At 41.4% G+C, this 22,631-nt stretch overlaps 1 protein-coding gene across 3 annotated transcripts in view; it reads right to left on the bottom strand.

Moving 5' to 3' along the window:
• The window catches only part of sestd1 (SEC14 and spectrin domains 1), a 93,443-nt gene that overhangs the window by 5,016 nt on the left and 65,796 nt on the right, over positions 1-22,631 (bottom strand). For all 3 annotated transcript variants that reach the window (XM_017710605.2, XM_017710607.2, XM_017710606.2), the window contains exons 11-17: positions 18,927-19,049; positions 13,317-13,511; positions 11,135-11,249; positions 9,087-9,246; positions 6,134-6,215; positions 5,600-5,722; positions 2,662-2,853 (exon numbers count right to left, since the gene is read on the bottom strand). In XM_017710605.2, coding sequence (XP_017566094.2) covers positions 2,662-2,853; positions 5,600-5,722; positions 6,134-6,215; positions 9,087-9,246; positions 11,135-11,249; positions 13,317-13,511; positions 18,927-19,049 — 990 coding nt within the window. The remainder of the gene's footprint in view (positions 1-2,661; positions 2,854-5,599; positions 5,723-6,133; positions 6,216-9,086; positions 9,247-11,134; positions 11,250-13,316; positions 13,512-18,926; positions 19,050-22,631) is intronic.

Here is a 22,631-nt window from a genome sequence, read left to right as displayed (position 1 = left end):
ACACATTTGGTTTTAATACATTACTATAGAAGTTTATAGATAGATGTTATGTATATATTATAAAGGCAAAAATGTCTTCAAGTGCAAAAAGACTCACAAAACGGGCAACAAACACACTGATTAGTGTACGGTTCGCTTAGCTTTGTGTTGAGAAGCTCTGGGGTTTATTAACCAACAGACCTGAAGCGTGGAAAGCTCTCCTCTAGAACACTCTTTATCCATTCGCACTGCTCAAGAACACTCCAACCACTCGCACCGCTCTAGAACACTCCAACCACTCGCACCGCTCTAGAACACTCCAACCACTCGCACTGCTCTAGAACACTCCAACCACTCGCACCGCTCTAGAGCACTCCAACCACTCGCACCGCTCTAGAGCACTCCAACCACTCGCACCGCTCTAGAACACTCAGTCCATTCACACTGCTCTAGAACACTCTTTATCCATTCGCACTGCTCAAGAACACTCCAACCACTCGCACCGCTCTAGAACACTCCAACCACTCGCACCGCTCTAGAACACTCCAACCACTCGCACCGCTCTAGAACACTCCAACCACTCGCACCGCTCTAGAGCACTCCAACCACTCGCACCGCTCTAGAGCACTCCAACCACTCGCACCGCTCTAGAACACTCCAACCACTCGCACCGCTCTAGAGCACTCCAACCACTCGCACCGCTCTAGAACACTCAGTCCATTCACACGGCTCTAGAACACTCTGTCCATTCACACGGCTCTAGAACACTCTGTCCATTCACACGGCTCTAGAACACTCCGTCCATTCACACTGCTCTAGAACACTGTCCATTCACACTGCTCTAGAACACTCCGTCCATTGTTCTAGCACATTCTTTATCTGTTCATACTGCTCCACAATTTTCAGAATGCTCTTCATTCATTCACACTGCTCTAGAATGCTCTTTATCCTGTCACACTGCTCTAGAATGCTCTTTATCCTGTCACACTGCTCTAGAATGCTCTTTATCCTGTCACACTGCTCTAGAATGCTCTTCATTCATTCACACTGCTCCAGAACGATCTTTATCCTGTCACACTGCTCCAGAATGCTCTTTATCTTGTAACACTGCTCTAGAATGCTCTTTATCCTGTCACACTGCTCCAGAATGCTCTTTATCCTGTCACACTGCTCTAGAATGCTCTTCATTCATTCACACTGCTCCAGAACGATCTTTATCCTGTCACACTGCTCCAGAATGCTCTTTATTCATTCACACTGCTACAGAATGATCTTTATCCCGTCACACTGCTCTAGAATGCTCTTTATTCATTCACACTGCTCCAGAACGATCTTTATCCTGTCACACTGCTCCAGAATGCTCTTTATTCATTCACACTGCTCCAGAACGATCTTTATCCTGTCACACTGCTCCAGAATGCTCTTTATTCATTCACACTGCTACAGAATGATCTTTATCCCGTCACACTGCTCTAGAATGCTCTTTATTCATTCACACTGCTCCAGAACGATCTTTATCCTGTCACACTGCTCCAGAATGCTCTTTATTCATTCACACTGCTCCAGAACGATCTTTATCCTGTCACACTGCTCTAGAATGCTCTTTATTCATTCACACTGCTACAGAATGATCTTTATCCCGTCACACTGCTCTTTATTCATTCACACTGCTCTAGAATAATCGTAATTCCTGTCACATTGTTCTAGAATGTTGCTCCCCCATTCAAACTGTTCTACAAATGTTGTCCTTCCATTCACACTACTCCAGAACCTTCTGTCCAATTCACCTTGTTCTAAAATGTGCTGCATCATTCTCACTGTCCTAGAACGTTCCTCTTGTTCACACAGTTCTACAATGTATTCCTGTTTTCTTTGTTCTACAATATCTTCCCTTTTCATGCTGTTCTATTCACATTCTTCTAGAATGTTCTCCCCATTCACACCACTTTGAGAACACTACACTGTTCTCTCCAGTTTGCACTATTCCTTGATGTCCTCCCCAAATTCAAACTGTTTAAGAATCCAGAACATTACAAAATAAAATTCAACTGATACTCAAATATTTGATACTCAAATGCTAGTATTTGTTGAGTGCATGTGTCTTAAGAACAGGAATCATCTAAAAAATGTTGGAGGGAAGGTGAATCCACTGACAATCAAACAAAACTTGTTTTCAAAAAATCTATTAAAAAATATCTTGTTTTTATGAAAAACGTTCAATTTTCATTTAAATGATTAATTTAATTCAAGAACAATACCTGAAAATGTATATTAAGGTGTATTTAACAAAACCTGTTTTTCATGTTCAGAATCATGTGTGAAGCATCTCCTCTGGACAGTTTTCTTTTTCAAACTATTGTGAAAAGTACAAATAGAAACTCTTTCTCAAATGTGGTTTCAGCACCTGAAAGGTTTGAGTCCTGATGACTTCTGACAACTACCTTGCAAAAAAGTCAATATCTAAACAGCTACATAATGTTAAGCTGCTCCCAACTGACACATAAAAAAAAGAAAAAGAAGAAGAAGAAGAAGAAAAAAAGGGATTCTCTGAGGATTTACAGTCTGTATATAGTTTTCTCAAAGCAATTACAGCTACTTTAATTTATCTGACCTATGTTTTCCCACTGGCAACAGTGCCATACAAAAAACACAGAGGTTCTCTTGTTTTTTTGGCATACACACCCTGTCAGCGGCGGTGTGGAAGGTGCTGGCCATGTCCAGTCGGTGCTGCCTCTCATCTGCGGTCACTGTGAACTGCTTCCACACGCGGTTGAGTCTGGGCAGTGTGTCGCCAGAAGAGCGTGTGGTGCAGCGCAGAGACTGGCACAGCACCACCGTGGCCTGCAGCAGCTGCCTGCCGTAATCATACGTGCTCTGAGGAGAGAGTACAGAACATTAATTGTCCAGAAACAAAACACCATCATTAGACCTGTCAAACTTCAGCCAGTTTGATCCCCTGAGCCGACAGAACATGAGTGAAGTTCCCTTGAGCATGACACCTAACCCCCAGCTGCTCCCCAGGCACCCTAAATATGGTTGCCCCAAATGGGAGGTCTGCTTCCTCTGTGTGCAAGCACAGTTGGCCACAGGTTCTGAATTCTGAACCTAATAGACCTTTATTCATTTCACCATTTCACAGAATACATGTGTGTGAATGAGAGGGAGGCAGGTGGAAAGGTGAAGATGCAAGGAGTAGAGGTCGTAAAGGTGGATGACCTCAAATATCTTGGGTCAACCATCCAGAGCAGTGGACAGTGTAGAAAAGAGGTGAAGAAGAGGGTGCAGGCAGGATGGAGTGGGTGGAGACGGGTGTCAGGGCTGATGTGTGACAGAAGGATAGCAGCAAGAGTGAAAGGGAAGGTTTACAAGACAGCAGTGCGTCCTGCTATGATGTCTGGTTTGGAGACTGTGGCTCTGTCTAAAAGACAGGAGGCTGAGCTGGAGGTGGCGGAGATGAAGATGCTGAGATTTTCGTTGGGAGTGACAAGGATGGACAAGATTAGAAATGAGCAGATCAGAGGGACAGTGAAGGTGGAGCAGCTTGGAGATAAAGCCAGAGAGGCCAGGTTGAGATGGTTTGGACATGTGTTGAGGAGGAATAGTGGATATATTGGGCAAAGAATGTTGGAGATGGAGCTGCCGGGTAGAAGGAGAAGAGGTAGACCTCAGAGAAGGTTTATGGATGTAGTGAAGGTGGACATGGAGATGGTTGGTGTGAAAGTAGAGGAGGCAGTGGATAGGGCAAGATGGAGGCAGATGATCCGCTGTGGCGACCCCTAAAGGGAGCAGCCGAAAGAAGAAGATTCATTTCACCATTTTAATACTGGCGGGTTATAAGCTTTTATTACTTGTTAGGGTAAAACTGTGTACATTTTACAAACTACTGCAATTTATACTAATTAACTCTATGCCTCACTATTCTTTAAACAAAATTAAATTAAGTCTAATTTCCTTTTTACAACTGAACCGATGAAACTGCACCTAAAATTTGACATTGTTTTCAAATTTGTGGTCAGACAACTACGTATTAAATCCCAAATCTACATCAACATCAGACCGCTGAGCTACACCTTTAGTGAACTTTTGCGTAGGGGCGCAAGACGTAGGAATCATATCAGTACTGGCAAATAATTGCTTTCAAAATGAATGGCATTGGACAGAGTTTGAAGTTTCAAACCAATATTTGATGCATTTATCGCTCTCTGGAAGAGCAAAACATTTTATAAATGCTTATGTATCTGCATCAACAGAAGTACATGATAAAGTGCACAGCTGCATGGATCGCACCGTGACAAAATTTCCATATTTTGTGCATGACTAAAAGAGATACTTCATCAATGAAGGCTAACAGAGCCAACAGTTAATGGTGTCAGCCTAACGGACAGCACTGCCTTCCTTACTTTCATTCTGAGCATTCTGTGGTGTTAACCTCTTTTTAAACAAAGCACTAAGACAGCAAACAAAAGGAAACACCTAACCTGACCTCACTGGCAGAACAAGTGCAACACTAAATAGTTTTTATTTACGTTACATCAACTTTAGATATTTGGATGAAAAATTACTAGTACTTGGCAGAGGCCCATAAATTTGACCTGAGAAAAAGAGTCTACCACACTGTAGACCTCAGGCAGCGGCATAACCCGAGACGTATGTAGAATTTACATTGCAATGTTATGGTGAAGAGCTACTCCATCATACAAAATATATACTTCCAGCCAAGGTTAGCCAGCCATATCTCTCATCGTTGTCTTTGCACATGGACTGCAAATTACTTCAGTAAATTTATAGTTTGCTATTATATTTTATTATTATATTTGTAGTCTGTCTGTCTGTCTGCCCTGTGATGGACTGGCGCCCTGTCCAGGGTGTATCCTGCCTTCCGCCCGATGACCACTGGGATAGGCTCCAGCACCCCACCCGCAACCCTGAGGGAGAAGTGGTTTAGGGGGGTGTGTGTGTTATATTTATATATTTAGAAATATACAATTCTTACAGTTATACTATTGATGGAGAATGTGCTATAGATTGTTCCATATAGATCTTTTTTTGAAAAGACTTCGATATAGCACCAAATAGGGTTCTTCTATTGGTATAATGTCAAGCCTGTAGCTATATAGAACTCTATATATGCTTCTATAGAACTCCTTAAAAAAAGAATCTATATAGAACCGTCTATAGCACATTCCCCATCAATCTGAAGAACACTTTCATGATGCAAAGAACCCTTTAAGCATGTAAATAGTTCTTTGAGTGTTCTTGGTTCTACATAGAACCGTTTTCTTTAGTAAAAAAAACCCTTGAAACATCAAATACTTTTTTAAGAGTGTACTTTGTATTGTGAGACCCTCAAAATTGTTTATCAAGTAATCTTTTCTGATTGTGAAGAGTTTCTTGGCCTCTGGATGACTGATAAAATAAATAAATAAATAAATAAAGCAACCATAAAAACATTTTTTATTAAATTTGCTTTATTCAATAGTGGAATTGGTTAGTTATTTGAGGAGTGTGTTATGTTTATTATAACCTTTTTTTCTTTGAAACTATGGCTTTGTGTCCCCTGTTTTTCTGGCTTGCCCATGTGCTGCAAATGCAGCCTGACCCCTATTTGAGGGAAAGTTACCTGTGCAACATCCACAAATTTCCTGTGTTTCTCCAGGAGAACTTTGGCTTCCTGCGAGTCGTCGCCCAGTCTGATGTGTGTCTTCAGCAGAGCGTCCAGCAGCTCCCCGAGCCACTCCACTGCCTGCAAGAGCAAAAAAAAAATTCATTTTACACATCAGTTACTGAGAAACAGCCTGACTGCACACTTTCACTCTGTTTCCTGCTTCCTGGATTCAATCTGGCATTCTAGATGGATTATCGGCAGCCAGACAAATTAAGAGGAATCTGACGAGCTACAGGGTGGATCAGCGGATCATTCAAATGCAGTGCATTGCAGCGAATACAGCAAAACTGAAGAAACAACCACATCTTCACCTGCTGAAAAACTGACTAATGCCAGGAGAAAATATTCACTGCTGGAAGCTTTACAGACTGGACCCATGAAGGAAACCAAAGTGAAAGCTTGACCCAAGATGATGATCTCCTCCAGTCTAAGCCAAGCACAGCCAAGAACCACAGAACCAGACACCAAAGCGGTCAGACTCTCACTAACCTGAGAGGCGTCCTCCTCACACTTGAAAAGCTGGACCATCTGCAGCATCTTCAGTCGCCTCACATCCACCATGTCCTCGCACCTTTAAAGTCCACACTTCAACATGTCAGTGATTCTGAATGACCATGCAAAAGGCTGCCATCTCTTTTTAGAGCCTTTAAAAGCCTCACTTGTGTGGTGTTTTCTGTCCATTTGTTCAGTGATCCTCCCACCCCAAGACAGATTTCAACAACAAGCTCCTAAATTTAGTACATATATTTAGAGCAATTATCTGCCTTGTGAATATTTAAAGAGAGTAAAGAAGTCATTAAGCCATTAAAATGCTACAGCTGAAATTACTGAAGCAAAGGCAGTACAAAAGGGTGGATGTGACGCTGGCCTCCAATCCAGCACATAAAAACAAAACACATCCTCAAATTCTTAACAACGCCGCATGTACGTGTGGAGTCTCCTGTTCATTATACTTCGCCGAAAGAGTATGACAAACATCTAAAACTGCACATGAAAACTGAAGGCGTTCTTCCACCGGACAGGGCAGCACAGCGAGGTGCGGTTACAAAGCTGAATTCAGAATTATCCTTTCAATTGCACAGCAAAACCGTGAGAGCAATCAGGGTTCTCGGGAGGTTGCGTGTGGTTAAAGGAGTTCACTAAGCGTTTTTGGCCACATCAGAGTGGTTTGGTGTGAAATGCTCCGTTCTAGAGAAACTTGCAGAATCAGAGTTGCTCACTTAAGCAACAGAACCTGAGAGGGAGTGTGTTGTCGTGAAATAACATCACTGCTGTGATTTGGTCGCCGTAGAACATCACAGCCATGATATTTGCGATGACACACTCTGAATGTTCTACTGCTTTTATACAACAGTTAAATGAATTAATAGAAATTATTTATTTATTTATTATTAATGTTCGAAGTTCCTTCCACCAAATTATAGCTCCTTAACAAGCAGCTTGTTGCTACATCAGAGTAACGGACTCCGCCCACTGGCTGCACAGTCTGCTCTAAGCCTCACCTTTTGTAAGGACTGAGGCATAAACCTGCCACAATATCAAGTTTAGCTCAGTTTTTTTCCAGATCAGTATTAATGTTGTTTTGTTCCAGCCGGTCTGTAAAGCAGCTTACAGCCCGTTTAGCTTGGCGAATGGTGTTGGGTTCATTTCCCGGCTGATTCCAGGTTGTTCAGCTGTTCTTCTGTCACAGCTGCCGACTGAAAAGCTGCTCAGTGGAGACGACAGTTTGGGAATTTAGTGTCGTCTCGTCTTCAGAGTCGGACCAAATCGGCTGTCGGTCAAATGTGATAAAAGCGTCCGTTTTCTGTTTGGCAAAGAAGTGGCTTGAGCGTCTCCTACAGCTGTCGAAGTCGTTGCTTAGCAACGGCGTCTCAGTGGAGTGATACAGTGTGAAAAATCTGTGATGTTACGGTGAAATAACAGCACCGATGGAACGCTTCTCAACCAATCAGGTTACCTGGCCAGAACTCACTGTTGTATAAAGGGATATCTAAAGTGATCCACTGTCACCGTACTTATGTCTTTAACTGATAACTGCTTTTCAGTTTTCTTTGATTCGGCGATGGTGATGGCAGGTTTTACAGCTACCAAGAAAATTGTTCTGGAACTTTAGACTGCTTCACAGCTTTCAGCTATGAAATTCTGGATATACAGGGTTTTTTTTTTTATAAATATATTCCATCCGAACCATCTTAGAGCAAAGCTTAACAAGGCAAAACAATAAGAAAGTGGGAGAATTTATGACTCTATTCAAGAACTTTAGTTTCCAATCTAATTATGTAGTGTTTAGTTGTGTAGTTATTTATGTCTCTTCTTTGGATTATTTTTGATGTGTGTGTATTCCTCTAAATGTTACCATCCTGCCCTTCCCCTCTTCCTCCCCTTTCCCCACCCTTGTTGTAAAATGTAATGTAACATGCAAGAAAAAAGTTGATCACAAAAAAGAACTGTTCACAGTGGTGGTAACAGGAACCAGCCGTCCAACTCAAAGCTTCCTCACAAAAAATAATAAATAAATAGATAAAATCACCACAAAAACTGTTTATCAATACACTTCCTGCTGACCGTGACATTGTTTTAAGATAGTTTTGACATAGAAGTTTGGCCTAAAACATTTTCTTACAACTCACTCTTAGAGAGGTACATGCAGGGCATTGTTTGGCAAACTAGCTCCACAAGGACACTAAATAAATAAATATGAATTTTTTTATTCCCACTATTTCCACAAATTCAACATTGTCTTACTATGAAAACTACATATAAAAACCTTCGAAAACATGTGGTTTTCGGTCAGTGGTGGTTTTGGATGGTAAATAAAATGGCTATATTTGTGTTGTAGCCATGGTGACCCCGGGTTCCCATCCCCACCACTGTAAAGAGACCCGATACATTTCACACTACACCGCTCTGAATCACTGTTTATATCTTAACCACTGAATAACGCGGAAATATAGAAAAGTCCTATTGAACAGTGAACACAAACAGCAGCACTGACAATAAAGGGGGCTTTAAGTTGTGATTTATCCTTTACTGTATTTGGTTTGATGTGAAGAGCCACATAAAGCAAATCAGGCTTGCTAGGTTTTTCAGAATCGGTGGTCGTCTGACTTGAGTGACGACACGTGAAGCTTCTATGACGAGCGTAGCTGCCGAATCAATGGTCTGCACTATTTTTAGCTCTACACATACATCACATTTAGCACAAGAGCAGTAAATGAGACTAAATCTAACTGACACTGTTTATGGATCTGTAACTGTAACCATGCTGGTGGATAAACATCATAATAGCTTAACAGCCCTGAACGAGTTCTACGCAAAGAAATAAAGCTATTTTAGTGGCCATCAGAATACGTAGTCATTATTTTGCCTTGTTTGGTTGATGGTCAGTGTTCATATCCCTATTTAGGCTGATACAGCAGGAGTATCAGAGAGAAGTTCGAACCTCTGCTTGCGCAGCTGCATGTCCTCCATGATGCTGTGGATGTGGTCGATGTTCTCTTTGTTCTCAATCTGCATGTCTTTCCCGTAGAACCAGGATGACTGGTTTGAGATCTGCTCGAGCAGCACCTGACCCTTCTCTCTCAGGCTCTGCAGAGCTCCCTCTGAAACACATCAGCACAAGACCAGTCAGCAGGGAGAAGGAAGCTTATTTCAGTTAGAAACGTTAGAAAGGTTACAGATGATCTTCAAGCATCATCTACACAATGTTGCAGCTGCAGATAAAGCTGAAGGCATCGATCGTTTCACTGGACATCTGAAAAACTGCCTCAAGGCATTATCTCAGAATCAGAATCAAGCTTTATTGGCCAGGTACGCTACGCATACAAGGAAATTGGTTTTGGTTACAGGAGCTCACAGAGCACAATATCAGACAGACATTGACATGTAGGAAATAAGATGAAATAAACATAAAATCAACAAGGCAAAATAAAATGAAATATAAAATAAAACAAAACCTGCATTATCATCACTCACTCACTCACAGACAGACAGACAGACAGACAGACAGACAGACAGACCTTACAATGTGCAAAGCATGGATCTGAAGTTAAAAGTGCTGAGTGGAGCAGCAGCAGTTAAAGGGTGTATAGCAGCAGAGAAAGGGGTCAGTGAGGTGACGGTCAGATAGGTGGGGGTAATATGGCAGATGAGTAAGATGCTGGAACAAACACCGGTTTGAGACGGCAGTTCCAGAGGATGGAGTTGACCTTGACACTATAATATCTGAACTATACTATATACTATAGTATCTGAAAGTGACCCCAATGTTTTACTGTTTTTACCTAAGCTTAAAAGCCATTAACATCAACTTTGAATTAATTTCCAATAGTCTGGGGCAGTCGTGGGCTGGAGGTTAGGGAACTGGCCCTGTGACCGGAAGGTTGCCGGTTCGATCCCCAGCACAGACAGTCCATGACTGAGGTGTCCTTGAGCAAGACACCTAACCCCCAACTGCTCCCCGGGCGCCGTGGATAGGGCTGCCCACCGCTCCGGGCAAGTGTGCTCACTGCCCCCTAGTGTGTGTGTGTTCACTAGTGTGTATGTGGTGTTTCACTTCACGGATGGGCTAAACGCAGAGGTGGAATTTCCCCGTTTGTAGAATTAGAAAGTGTCACTTGAGCTTTACTGTAGTCAAAATACCACATACAGTTCCAGGTTCAAGTCTGGACATATCCAATTGTCCATTTTTAATAATCTTAGACATTTTGATCTAAAGGCTGATGAGCAAAAGTTGTTTATAAAACAAATAAATATATGAATTGATGATCGTTTACGAATGTATGATCAGGAAAACATTTTCATTTAGGAACCACCATGTTTACATTACTACGTTACTACGTATTTCATGCTACTGGATTATCGGTCCTCTTTAATGCATTTCAGCCCATCAGCTGTTTTGTGCTAAATTGCCCTATCTGAATAATTTTACCTTGAGCAAAAATATGGTCTTCACAATTATTGCATGTATTGCTGTAAATAATAATAAAAGAAGTGAAAAGTCAGAAGAAAAGAAAAAAAAAAAAAAGTTCTTTGAGTAGGTGTGTCCAAACTTCTGACTGGTAGTAGTAGTATGCAAAATTTGGGCAGTAATTGTGTATTAAAATGTGCAGGTGTGTGTAAATGTGCGTAACTTATTTTTGCTTAGAAAAATCAACAAAACAAACTGGCACATTAGTGTAGCTGTTCTAAACAGTTCTTATTCAACTATGAAAAAAGCAGTATCTCACAGTTATCCCATCCATTAAGTCTATAAAGTATAAACTCCAAAAAAGAAGGTTGGTTGAAAAGTGTAATAAAACATTAGGTGACCTATGTTTAATAACTCCTTTATAAATAATAAAAATGGGTCACCTGATTTTGATCGTCAAGTGGAAAGCCAAATCGAATGCAGCCAGAAAGTTAATGAAATCCATTATTTGGTTACGTTACATATTTTTATGTATGGCTGAATTAAGAAATGCCTGTACAGTTTAATGAAGACGTTCTTACCAACACTCTTCAGCTTCTCCTCCAGATGTTTCAGTGTTTGCTGAATGGCGGCTCCATCAGCAGGAGCAACGTCCGCACAGAGCATGCCCAGTAGCCCGTCCAACTGCTGGGACAGCTGGGAAAATGATGACACTGGTGTTAGCACAGCAGCTACTTATTCTGGGATGTGCCCTTACTTTTTAAAAGAAAGCATTTTAAAAGCCAAATTCTTTTCTTGTGTAAATTAGTAAAAACACTGAACAACGTAAGAAAAACCTGCCACTATTGCGCTCTAACACTAGACCTGGACAAAACTGTTTTTTCAGGTTCTGATCCACCTGAAATGGAGCAGCACTGCTGCATCATTTAAGGTGGAATGGAAATTTAAATAAGTCAACCTCAGCTTTATCAAATTATATTTGCATGAATCTAGTGTCCTGTATACTCATGCCTCCTATTTTTCTGCCTTAATAGAGGCGTATTACTCAGAGACATCCCTTCACTTTTTAAATTGGCCATTTGTTTATTTTTTACAAAAGTAAACCTAAAATATTTTTACTGTGCAAAATGGGAAAAATAAAAGTGCTCTATGTTTGAAAACTAGTGAAGAAAGAAATACAAATAGGAAACCAACTTTACTACACGATATTAGCAAAAGTATTCGCTTGTCTGGCTTCACACACATATGAACTTGAGTGAGATCCTGTTCTTAATCCACAGGGTTTAATATGATGGCGGCCCACCCTTTGCAGCTATAACAGCTTCAACTCTTCTGTGAAGGCTTTCCACAAGGGTTAGGAGTGTGTTTATTGGGCCGTCCCCAAACTGTTCCCACAAAGTTGGGAGCATGAAATTGTCCAAAATCTCTTGGTGCTGAAGCTTTAAGAGTTCCTTTCACTGGAACTAAGGGGCCGAGCCCAACTCCTGAAAAATAACCCCACACCATGATCCCCCCTCCACCAAACTTTACACTCGGCACAATGCAGTCAGACAAGTACCGTCTCCTGGCAACTGCCAAACCCAGACTCGTCCATCGGATTTCCAGACAGAGAAGCGTGATTGGTCACTCCAGAGAACACGTCTCCACTGCTCTAGAGTCCAGTGACGGCGCTTCACACCACTGCATTCCACGCTTTGCATTGCGCTTGGTGATGTAAGGCTTGGATGCGGCTGCTCGGCCATGGAAACCCATTCCATGAAGCTCTCTACGCTGTTCTTGAGCTGATCTGAAGGCCACATGAAGTTTGGAGGTCTGTAGTGATTGACTCTGCAGAAAGTTGGTGACCTCTGCGCACTATGCCCCTCAGCATCCGCTGACCGCTCTGTCATTTTACGTGGCCGACCACTTCGTGGCTGAGTTGCTGTCGTTCCTAATCACTTCCAACAGTCGACTGTGGAATATTTAGTAGAGAAGAAATTTCACAGCTGGACTTTCACAGCTGCACAGGTGGCGTCCGATCACGGTACCACGCTGGAACTCACTGAGCTCCTGAGAGCGACCCATTCTTTCACTAATGTCTGTAGAAGCAGTCTGCAGGCCTAGGGGCTCGGCTTTATACACCTGTGGCCGTGGAAGTGACTGGAACACCAGAATTCGATGATTTGGATGGGTGAGTGAAAACCTTTGGCAACATAGTGTAGCTCATCTTACCCTTCAGTTGATTTAGCAAGTTAATGTTACCATAACAAAAGTAAGTTATGCAGTTAAACTGCAGAATTTCATGACCCAACGAATGAGAATAAGAGATCTTCTAAATGAAACTGCTGCAGCATCTGAGGAAAACTAGGGTAATCAAGTATCAGCATCACATCTTCCAGCATGTAGACGAAATAACGACTGAATGCTGCTGTGCTGTGTTTGTGAGAGAAAGATCCCCCTCAGAATTCTCCTTGCTGGCAGCAGAGTCGTCTACAGCTGAGTCGTACACGATTCACACCAATGACAGGTCAGATTATGATATGATGGCAATATATTAAAAACAAACCGATGAACCTCTGGTGTGCGTCGTGCATTATTTTGTCCAAAACAGTTTGTGTTTGCTAGAAATGAAGTGGATCTCAACTGATCAAACCACAAACTGTGATTGTTTAATATGTTGGTAGCAAATAATAAAGTCTGTGGCTGGTTAGACGGCTTGTTTTTATATTGTTATTGTCTGATAATAGTTATTCACGACTCCTGATGTTAAAAAGAGACACGTACGTCCTGGGCTGTGCCGTGGAAGTCGTGCGCGGACTGCAGGACGTTCTGTCTGAACTCCAGCTGGCTGGCCTGCCTGTAGCACACGTCGCTGAGCTGCTGCTGCAGAGCCTTCAGCTCCAGCAGGTCTTCATCATCACCCGCGCTCAACAGCGCCGCCATCTGCTGGTTCAGCTCCACATACACTGCAAACCACTCCTGCAGGAGACCAAACAACATATTAACTGACAACATAGTCAACTCGATTTGATTTATACAAAACGCAACAGACGATGTCCTGAAGAAGTTTTACAGAAATGCAGCCCCTTAATGAGCATCAGCTGAAAAAGACTGTCCAAAAAAACCCCAATAAGAGCATTAGGAGCACCAATGAGACTAAAAAAGAGAAACTCCCTAAGGCATGAGAAGAACCATTAAAAGGAACCAAGACTCAAAAGGACAAACTCCTTAAGAGCATAAGGAGAACCATTAAGAAGAACCAAGACTCAAAGAAGAATCCATCCTCTCCTGGGCTGCAGCAGACAGGTAGGAATGAACTGATCCAACTTTATTCTCCTCCAATGCCGATTCCCACACCTGAACTTTTGGCAGATATCAAGTCCTAATCCGATAAAGATTAAAGCACTGACTGTATTAGTGAAGAGGGTTGGCAACAGAGAAAAATGAATTGAGGAAGTGGAGTTGAGGGGTGGGAGATGGAAGCGTCTGAAATTGTGCTATGGGGTCAGGGGAGTGGACTAGTGACCTGAGTGAAATCATGAAACTGAAGGCCCAGCTCTAAAAGTCATGTGAGTGGCAAGTCTAGGGAGTGATGAGAGTAGAACACGTAGCCTGTGACATTCTTAGTGGCTCCAAATGCAAATATCAAAATATTTCTGAAAGGAAAAGATAAAAAGTAAGGATAAACTAAATTTCAAGCACCAAAACATTTTGGTTAAAAATGGTAGAAAAAAGAAAGAAAGAAAAAAAAAACACAAAAGAATACTTAGGATTAGAATAAATCATCAAATTTTAAGATTTAACAAAACACCTTTAAGGGTAATGAAAACGAGAACGGGCAGAAAGTGCAGACGCATTCAAATGGGTTGAGCTGCATCAGATCAACAGCAGGGAAACAAGTCAGCAGTGTGGAGCTATTTCACTGGACAAGAGGTTAAGAAACTCTGCTGATGAGTCAAATTATTACTAAAAAAATAAAATTCATTGCCTTGGACAACCAACCATTTGTTTCTGTCTCTGCTGAGGATGTTGGACTTTGTTTGAAAGCGTGAACTACAGAAAGACGCTCACGAAGATGTACGTGAACAACCGTCCACCTCCAGCACTTCATGGAAAAAGTACGTCCACAGAAAGATGTTAAAACACAAAGCTGATCTGAGCTGAAAAGCTTTTTTGCATATTATGATTTGGCACTACTGAAGCCTGATCTCTATTTTGTTTGGAAGCCAGTGACTCCTTAAGGTAAGAGTTTGTCTAAACCCACATACAGGGCTCCAAAAATGCCACACAATAAAGAAAGACAGAAAGAAAAATGGGTGTGGAGGAAAAGAGAAAAAAAGAAAGACAAAGAAAAAAGAGAAAAGGTAGAAAAGAGGGAAAGAAAACTGAAAAAAGGAACATGGTAAGAGAAAACTTGGTATGTTATAAAGAACCCACACGCTTATTCATGCTCAGAACAGCATCGGCGCCGTCTGCCAGTTATTATTATTATTCTTCTGGTAAAAAGTGCTGAGTCTGAAAACCACAGAGAAGCTCAGCACTTTAAACAGTAACAGCACCGTGACTATCACAGTCTAACAGCACAGAACCAATCACTCCCAGAACACTGTTACTCACCGACTACTCGGTTTACCATCCCAGCAAAACCCACCGGCATCAAAAGGCCTATAAATGCACTATCAAAGCCTCCAGAAGCCGCAAACCTCTCCTTCAGACTCACTGAAACAGAAACAACCTGACACAAACCTGATATTGACCACAAATAACTCTCAATAATGCTGGTGGACTGGGAGGTGAAGCAGCCACAAACCACGGTTCCACAGTGCAGAACACTGCTGCAGTACACAACCTGGCCTCAAAGTTCTCATTAGAGCTCCACACAGAGAGATTGAGTACTTAAACTAACATGTAAATGAAGTGTTAAACATGTGAAATTGCACGTGCATTCAGGTGCAAAACGTTTTAATAAAATTTGATTTGATTATTTCTTCCAGAAGTGCAACACTGCCACCTGTTGGCCGAACAAAGCAGAAAAACACCATGTGACCCTGGATCACCACAACCCTGAAGCTCTTTAGCGGGCCGTTATCTGAGAAATGAGAGAGAGAGAAAAGAAAGAAAGAAAGAAAGAAAGAAAGAAGGAGGAAAAAAAAGGAGGAGATGATGGAGCACAGAAGTGGAAAGAAAAAGATAGAAAGGAACAGTAGACAGAAGTAAAAGGAGAAGAGAGAAAAACAAAGCGATACAATCTTACAACGCAGCCTGGTAATCTGTTAATAATCATTCAGAATACAGTTTCTATCTGACCGAGGTGGGTAATCCTGTAAATAATCAGTTAAACAGAAGAATAATATCCGTGTAAACGCCTGTATCCGATTACATTCCCTATCGGAAAGTTTAAGTCCGTTCTGCATGTGCGTCGCGTCATAGTGAGAGTTTACACCGTTCAACACAGCGGAGCAGAAACTGGTCTGCAGAGGAGACGAAGTTCATGCTCTGGTCTTTAAAAGACGGCGGTGGGACGGACGTCCAGCTTCTGTGTCTCAGAGCACGACGTCTTCCTCTCGGCCTTCTTTAATAAGGACATGTGAAGGACGTTTTCCTGAGCCAGACATCATTTTAAAGCAATTCAAATCACAAGCACTGCACACTGCTGCTCATCTCACTCTGACTGAACTCATGTGATGCTCGTTGTCATGGTAACGTCTATACTAAGTGGTTCTCTATGCATGCATGCCATTTTGGACTGGATTACTTGTAGTGAGCATGTAAACAGAGATTTTCTATCAGATTGTTGAGTAGAGTGAGAATAAACACCTCCTTCATGATATATAATCGGAATTTTTTCGGTAAGACTGGCAAAAAATCTGCATGTAAACACAGCCACAGAAATATTAAGAGAAAGAGAAAGAAAAAGAAGGATGAAGAGCAAGTGAGTGGAAAGGAATAAAGAGAGTAAAGAGAGGAAATGAAAGAAAGTAGCAGCAAGAAAGGACAAAAAGAGAGAGCAAGAGTAAGAGAACGCTCTGCTTCTGAACTCAGCGTTATTCTTCCTCTATAAATGACAGCTCATCCCATTACTTCTGCTTTTACACTGAACGAGTTTAATTAAAGCTGCATTAATCAGTTGTGCCTTGTCTCATGGTTAATTCCACTAATTACACATCTGACCCCACTCGACTGCCCCTCTGTTTACTGTTAATGTGTCCACAGATATTTAAACACTGAACCCAGAGCACTCAGACACAGCAGCCACGAGCTACTGAACATCACTGTAACAGCCAAAGCATTCTGTGGACACTATCCATCATATAAATGTGATAACAGCATAAATATATTGAGATCTAGTATCGGTCATTATGTGTGGCCATTTATCTTTACTGTTGTGATGCTGCAGGCGCAGGATAAACAAACAATTTATGAGCGAGAATCGAATTACGGTCGTTTGTTTTCCCGTATAAAATCAGGGAAATTAATCTGCTCATTCTGTCGCTATAAAGGCATTTTTAGCACTGTTAAAATGCAATAAATCCCTCAAGATGCTGGTGTTGTTTTATTCATAAGGCAATAAAAGTTTAAATGGGCCGGTGCTCTATAATGTCACTCACTCCTGTGAATCGACCTTGGAGGAACACACAGGACAGGAACTCCAGTTTCCAAAGACTTTTCAAAACCAGGAACCACAGTCCAGAGGCCTGTCAGCGATTTCTCTAGATATAAAGAGCAAATATGGCATGTCTTAATGTCTATTGCATTAAAACGGAAGAACATCAAGATACATGCGTTACATATACCAATCAGCCATAACAATAAAACCACCTCATTTTTACACTCACTGTTCATTTCATCAGCTCCACTGTACTAAAGGAGCACTTCGCAGTTCTACAGTTACAGACTGAAGTCCATCTGTTTCTCTGATACCCTGTTCTTCAAAAGGTCAGTATTATTTGGGTGGTGGATAATTCTCAGCACTACAGTGAAACCGACATGGTTTTTAAACACTGTGTCCACTCACTGTCCACTCTATTAGACACTCCTACCTCATCAGTCCACCTTGTACATGTACGACAGCTCATCTGCTGCTGCACAGTTTGTGTTGGTCATCCTCTAGTCCTTCACCTCTATATATATATATATATATATATATATATATATATATATATATATATATATATATATATATATATATATATATATATATATATATAGAGAGAGAGAGAGAGAGAGAGAGAGAGAGAGAGGCCACTTTATTAGGGACACCTGTTCAGTTGCTTCTTAACACAAGTAGCTAATCAGCCAATCACACGGCTGCAACTCACTGCATTTAGAGGTGGTCAAGACGACTTGCTGAAGTGCAGACCGAGCATCAGAACAGGGAAGAAAGGGGATTTAAGGGTCTTTGAACGTGGCGTGGTTGTTGGTGCCAGACGGGCTGGTCTGAGTATTTCAGAAACTGCTGATCTACTGGGATTTTCACACAACCATCTCTAGGGTTTACAGAGAACGGTCCGAAAAAGAGGAAATACCCAGTGAGCGGTCAGTTGTGTGGACGAAAATGCCTTGTTGAGGTAAGACCAGGTTCCAGATGATAGAAAGGCAACAGGAACTCAAATAACCAACCAAGATCTCTGAGGAACGTTTCCAACACCTTGTTGAAAGTCTGCCATGAAGAATTAAGGCAGTTCTGAAGGCAAAAGGGGTCCAAGGGTCCAAGAGTTGTGCACACATGTCCATTACTTGTTAACAGACACAGCTTGATTATTTACCTCGACTGAGTAGTTCAGAATTTCTTATGCTGTAATGCTGTAAGATCCATTTCCTAAATTAAGATAAGATTTGCTTCTTGGCCACATGAAACTAAGATTGCTTGTTTGGACCAGATGGGGATGAGTATGTTTGGTGTGGACCTGGACAAGACGGTCACAAATGTGAACCATGGTATTGTTAACATAGTGTTGTGTACGTTCAGCAGGTGAAGGAGAAGTGACTTTTACAGATAACATCATGAACGCTAGTGTGTACACCAACATACTGACTGGAAAAAACGATTTCCACTCTCAAGACACAGGGCAAGAAAGGAACGTTCTAAAACGACAAGGATCCTCAACACACCGCAAAAAGCACACAAGCATTTATTTATACAGGAAGAAAGTGATACAGTAATTCACCTGACCTGAATCCCATAGAATGCCTTCAGGGAATCTTTAAGCATAAAGTTGAAGTGTATACTGTACATGTATTATTACATCTCTAGTCCTCGGTATGTTACGTCACTAAAAGAAAACATGCTCTTTTGTATGTAAAAGGAAAGGAAAATGTTAAAGGAGGTGTTTGTGTCCCAAACTCTCGGCGTTTCATGCACACACGTAACCCACGCCACAGCTATGTACTTACACTGTGTTGGCTCTCTATCTCCTCATGCTTCAACAACAGAGCCTGTGAGGCTCTGATGGAGTCTCCGATCCCCCACTGAGTCCGGAGCTGCTCCGTACCAGGACCTTCTAGCCAGTTAACAACCTGCACACAAACACAAAGTTCAGAATAATTACAAAACTGCTGAGTCTCTTTAAAAGACATCATTCACTCCTCAGTCCACATACAAGCTGCAGAACCTGCCCAGATTTTGTGATGTCATGAAATCCAACACATGTACACACTTCTGCCTATTCAGCCTACAGCAGTTCAACCCCACCCACTCACACAGAAGTTATAAGGAGTGTTTCAGACTGGACTGCTTTTTGCAAGGAGGCACAATACAGGGCAGCCAATCAGAAGAGAGCTCATTTACACAGATCAAATCTTAAACACAGTAATACCACCACCCTGTTTATTTCTAATGGATAAAGAGAGGTTGGGAAATCTAAATTAATTCTCTCTCTTTTTTGGTATATAAAACCACAGTCATCATCAGTCAGTCGCAGGGGAAAAAAACAAAACACAAAGAAAATACAGGATACAGTCCTTTAAAGTGTCAGTAACACGGATCTTAAACTAACAAAACACAATGCTTACACCAGAAGTGAAATACTACGACAACAAAGCGGGAAATGTTTGTTTGGTTTTCAAACTAAATTTAAACATTATGGGAGAATTCTGTTTAAGACAAATGGCAAAAATAGACCACAAACCTAAAGCTACACTGGTGTAAAAACAGGGCTGGAAGACGAAGCGTTTTTAACTCTGAAAATGCAATTTAAAAAGTTTTCAAATCGCAACAGCTGCGATTTGAATTAAAGCCTTCTTTTATTCAGAATGTTGTCTTAATTGGGGAACATTACCCTAATATCAGGGCTTGTAAACTACCTGTAGATGATTTAGACCAATCAAAAGCAACCAAACAACTATATGCCGTGACCTCTCAACCACAACTAACTGGCAGTCTAGCATGTCCAGCGTTCAAGTTTCCATCCAGAAAAAGTGGATGTTCTGGTATTCTTGGACAAAAATAACAGGCCTGGACTTCAATTTACAGAAAATAATCGCAATTCATATCACAGTCGCAATATCGATCAGAAAAATCGCAATTAGATATTTCTCCTCAAATTGTTCAGCCCTAGTTTAAGCCCTTGAGACAGAACAGTTGAATAATATGTTACAGATATGCCTGGTTACGTTTGGCATGCTAGCATCAGTGTTGTGGCTGTAACTGCAGCCCTAACGACAAGCGGGCACACAAACGCACTTAAGGGCCTAGCACCTCACAAACACCCCCCAAACACCCCCAGCTACCACAGTCTTCCAGTAGGAAGCAATTAAATATGAAAGAAGCAAAGTGAGAACATGATTATCTAATGACGGGAATCATGAGGGATTCGAATTTGACGTCTGTCTGCCACTTAAATTACACTGTAAATGAGTTTTTAAATAAGAGACTAGCGTAAAGCAGCAAGCGCGGTGTTCTTAATAAAACCAGATCTGGTCTGAGTAAACAATCGGTGGAGAAGCGCTTCCAGAGCAGAGCGGACGGAGTTAATGAGAAGAAATCTCTCGAGATGTTCTCCCAGGTATGAAATTCACATCTGTGAGTTCATATGGGAACATCACTTGAGTGGACAAATTAATTTGCCTGGTGTCGTTGAATGATGGAGGTTGTGCACTAAGTGGGCCGCAGGGGTGAACGTGCTGAGTGAGGACAGTAATGGACCCGTCCACTGCTGACAGGAACATTCTGAAGCATCGTTGCTCTGCTTGCAGGGCAATTATTCAGCCTGCAAGGCAAGATGAAAACCAGGCCAACGCCTCCCGCAAAACACACGCAGCATCAGATGCAAAACCAGGGAGCATCTCCAACGGATCTTCCTTTTTCACATTCTTATATGATCCCGCTGACCCACCTACACACTCACCCTTAGGGGTCCATCTCAGTACCTTCAGTCAGGGAACATAACTGAACCATAATCCACTCAAATGATGTTCTAAGCTGTACTGACTCCACTCACCCCGCCTCGCCTCCAGGCTTTTATTCTACTGCTCTGTTTTAAAACATTCGGTTATGAAAAAGAACAAATACCAACTTTTCACCTGGAAAAACTGATTTAAGGCTCACAATCAGACCTTAAAACCACTGCTGGAGCTTTGAGGGAACATACATTGTTTGTACTTTGATTGAGAAATGTACCTGCACAGAACCTTTAATTCTAACAGTGTACATCGCTTTAGGATTCATTATTTGGCCATTATAGCACCACAGATCAGTGCACTGTAACATCACCCATGTTGATGGTGCTTTTAAAAATAGTGTTATCTTCTCAATACCTTCTCAATACCTTCTCAAACTCAAACTCTAGCTACACAAGTTCCAGTTCTCATAACTTATCATTATCAGACTGTTTTTTTTTGTCTGCACTGACAGCAAAAAGCCACACTTCAGTAACCCGGGCATCACGGCAGACTACAAAGAAACACTGAAAGCTCGAGAAAGAACAAGTTCATTTGTAGTCATGATATTTATCAGAGAAAAATACAAGAAGTAATCCAAAGACAATGCTTCATAGATGATAACTGCAGTGTTGGGAAAGAGAACTGAAGGACTAATTCAATTTGAAACAGTTTGCTTAATAATAATAATAATAATAATAATAATCATAACAATAATCATGTAATGTTTTATTCACTTACCGCTAAAACATTATTCTCAGATACAGTAAATGTCTCTGCTGGGAGTTTCTCAGAGCAACACACTGAGGAAAATTCATACGTCACCATCCTGATGGACCAGATCAATTGAAAAATCAGGAAAACATAACATTCCATGGCTTTCCATAGGCATCTGAATTCTAGAGTGTCTTCGATATGACGATGGAAAACTCCTCCTTTTGTAAATAATTCATATGGAAGGGGCTTTGGATTAATTTAAAGCAAGAAGTGTCCCCAGCAAGGGGCGCTACTGGCACATAAGTCACCATGAACCCACATCAGCAGGAGCTCACGAATGGACGTGTTCAACAACTTTCAAAACGAAGTGAAATGGTCTTCAAAAGAATGTGTTTCTCAGTACTATGTTGTTCAGTGTGGTTTCATTAAGTCAGGTAATTACAAATTAAGAAGTGCAGTTCAGTAAAAGCTGTGGTTTAGTTTATTGTCATCTTTACTTGTTTTATACTTCATTTGACCATGAATATGTAATTAATCGTAAAATGTAAAAAACGTCAAATGTGAATGCTTAGCTCATCCTGCCTTCTTCTCTGAAGCTTTTTAACTTGAGACTGTTTGAGACGACACACTTCCCCTGATGGAAAAGCTGAGACGTGGTTTTACTTGTTTTTTCAGTTGTTTTCGGGCTGAGACGTGATGCTGTGGTGTGATAATACTATAATGTATACCGCACCACAGGGGCGGCTTTGTGTACAAACATATCCACAAAAAAAAAACCAAAAAGTGTGGTTTTAATACAGAAAATCACATGATCACATGTTAAAGTTCAGTTATGTTCACATACAGGAATATGATGCTACACCAATCAACCAATCTACAAAATTGTAAATTTACAGGAGAAAGAAAAAAAAAACCTACTTTACTTTTAATGGATGTCAATGGAATCAGGTCCCCCCCCAATTTTAGGCCGTTTCTTTCAGTCAGTTCATCATGAAATTTACACAT

The sequence above is a fragment of the Pygocentrus nattereri genome, chromosome 6 (genome assembly GCF_015220715.1).
Source record: "Pygocentrus nattereri isolate fPygNat1 chromosome 6, fPygNat1.pri, whole genome shotgun sequence".
NCBI lineage: Eukaryota > Metazoa > Chordata > Actinopteri > Characiformes > Serrasalmidae > Pygocentrus > Pygocentrus nattereri.
This window is presented reverse-complemented; position numbering and strand designations above follow the sequence as displayed.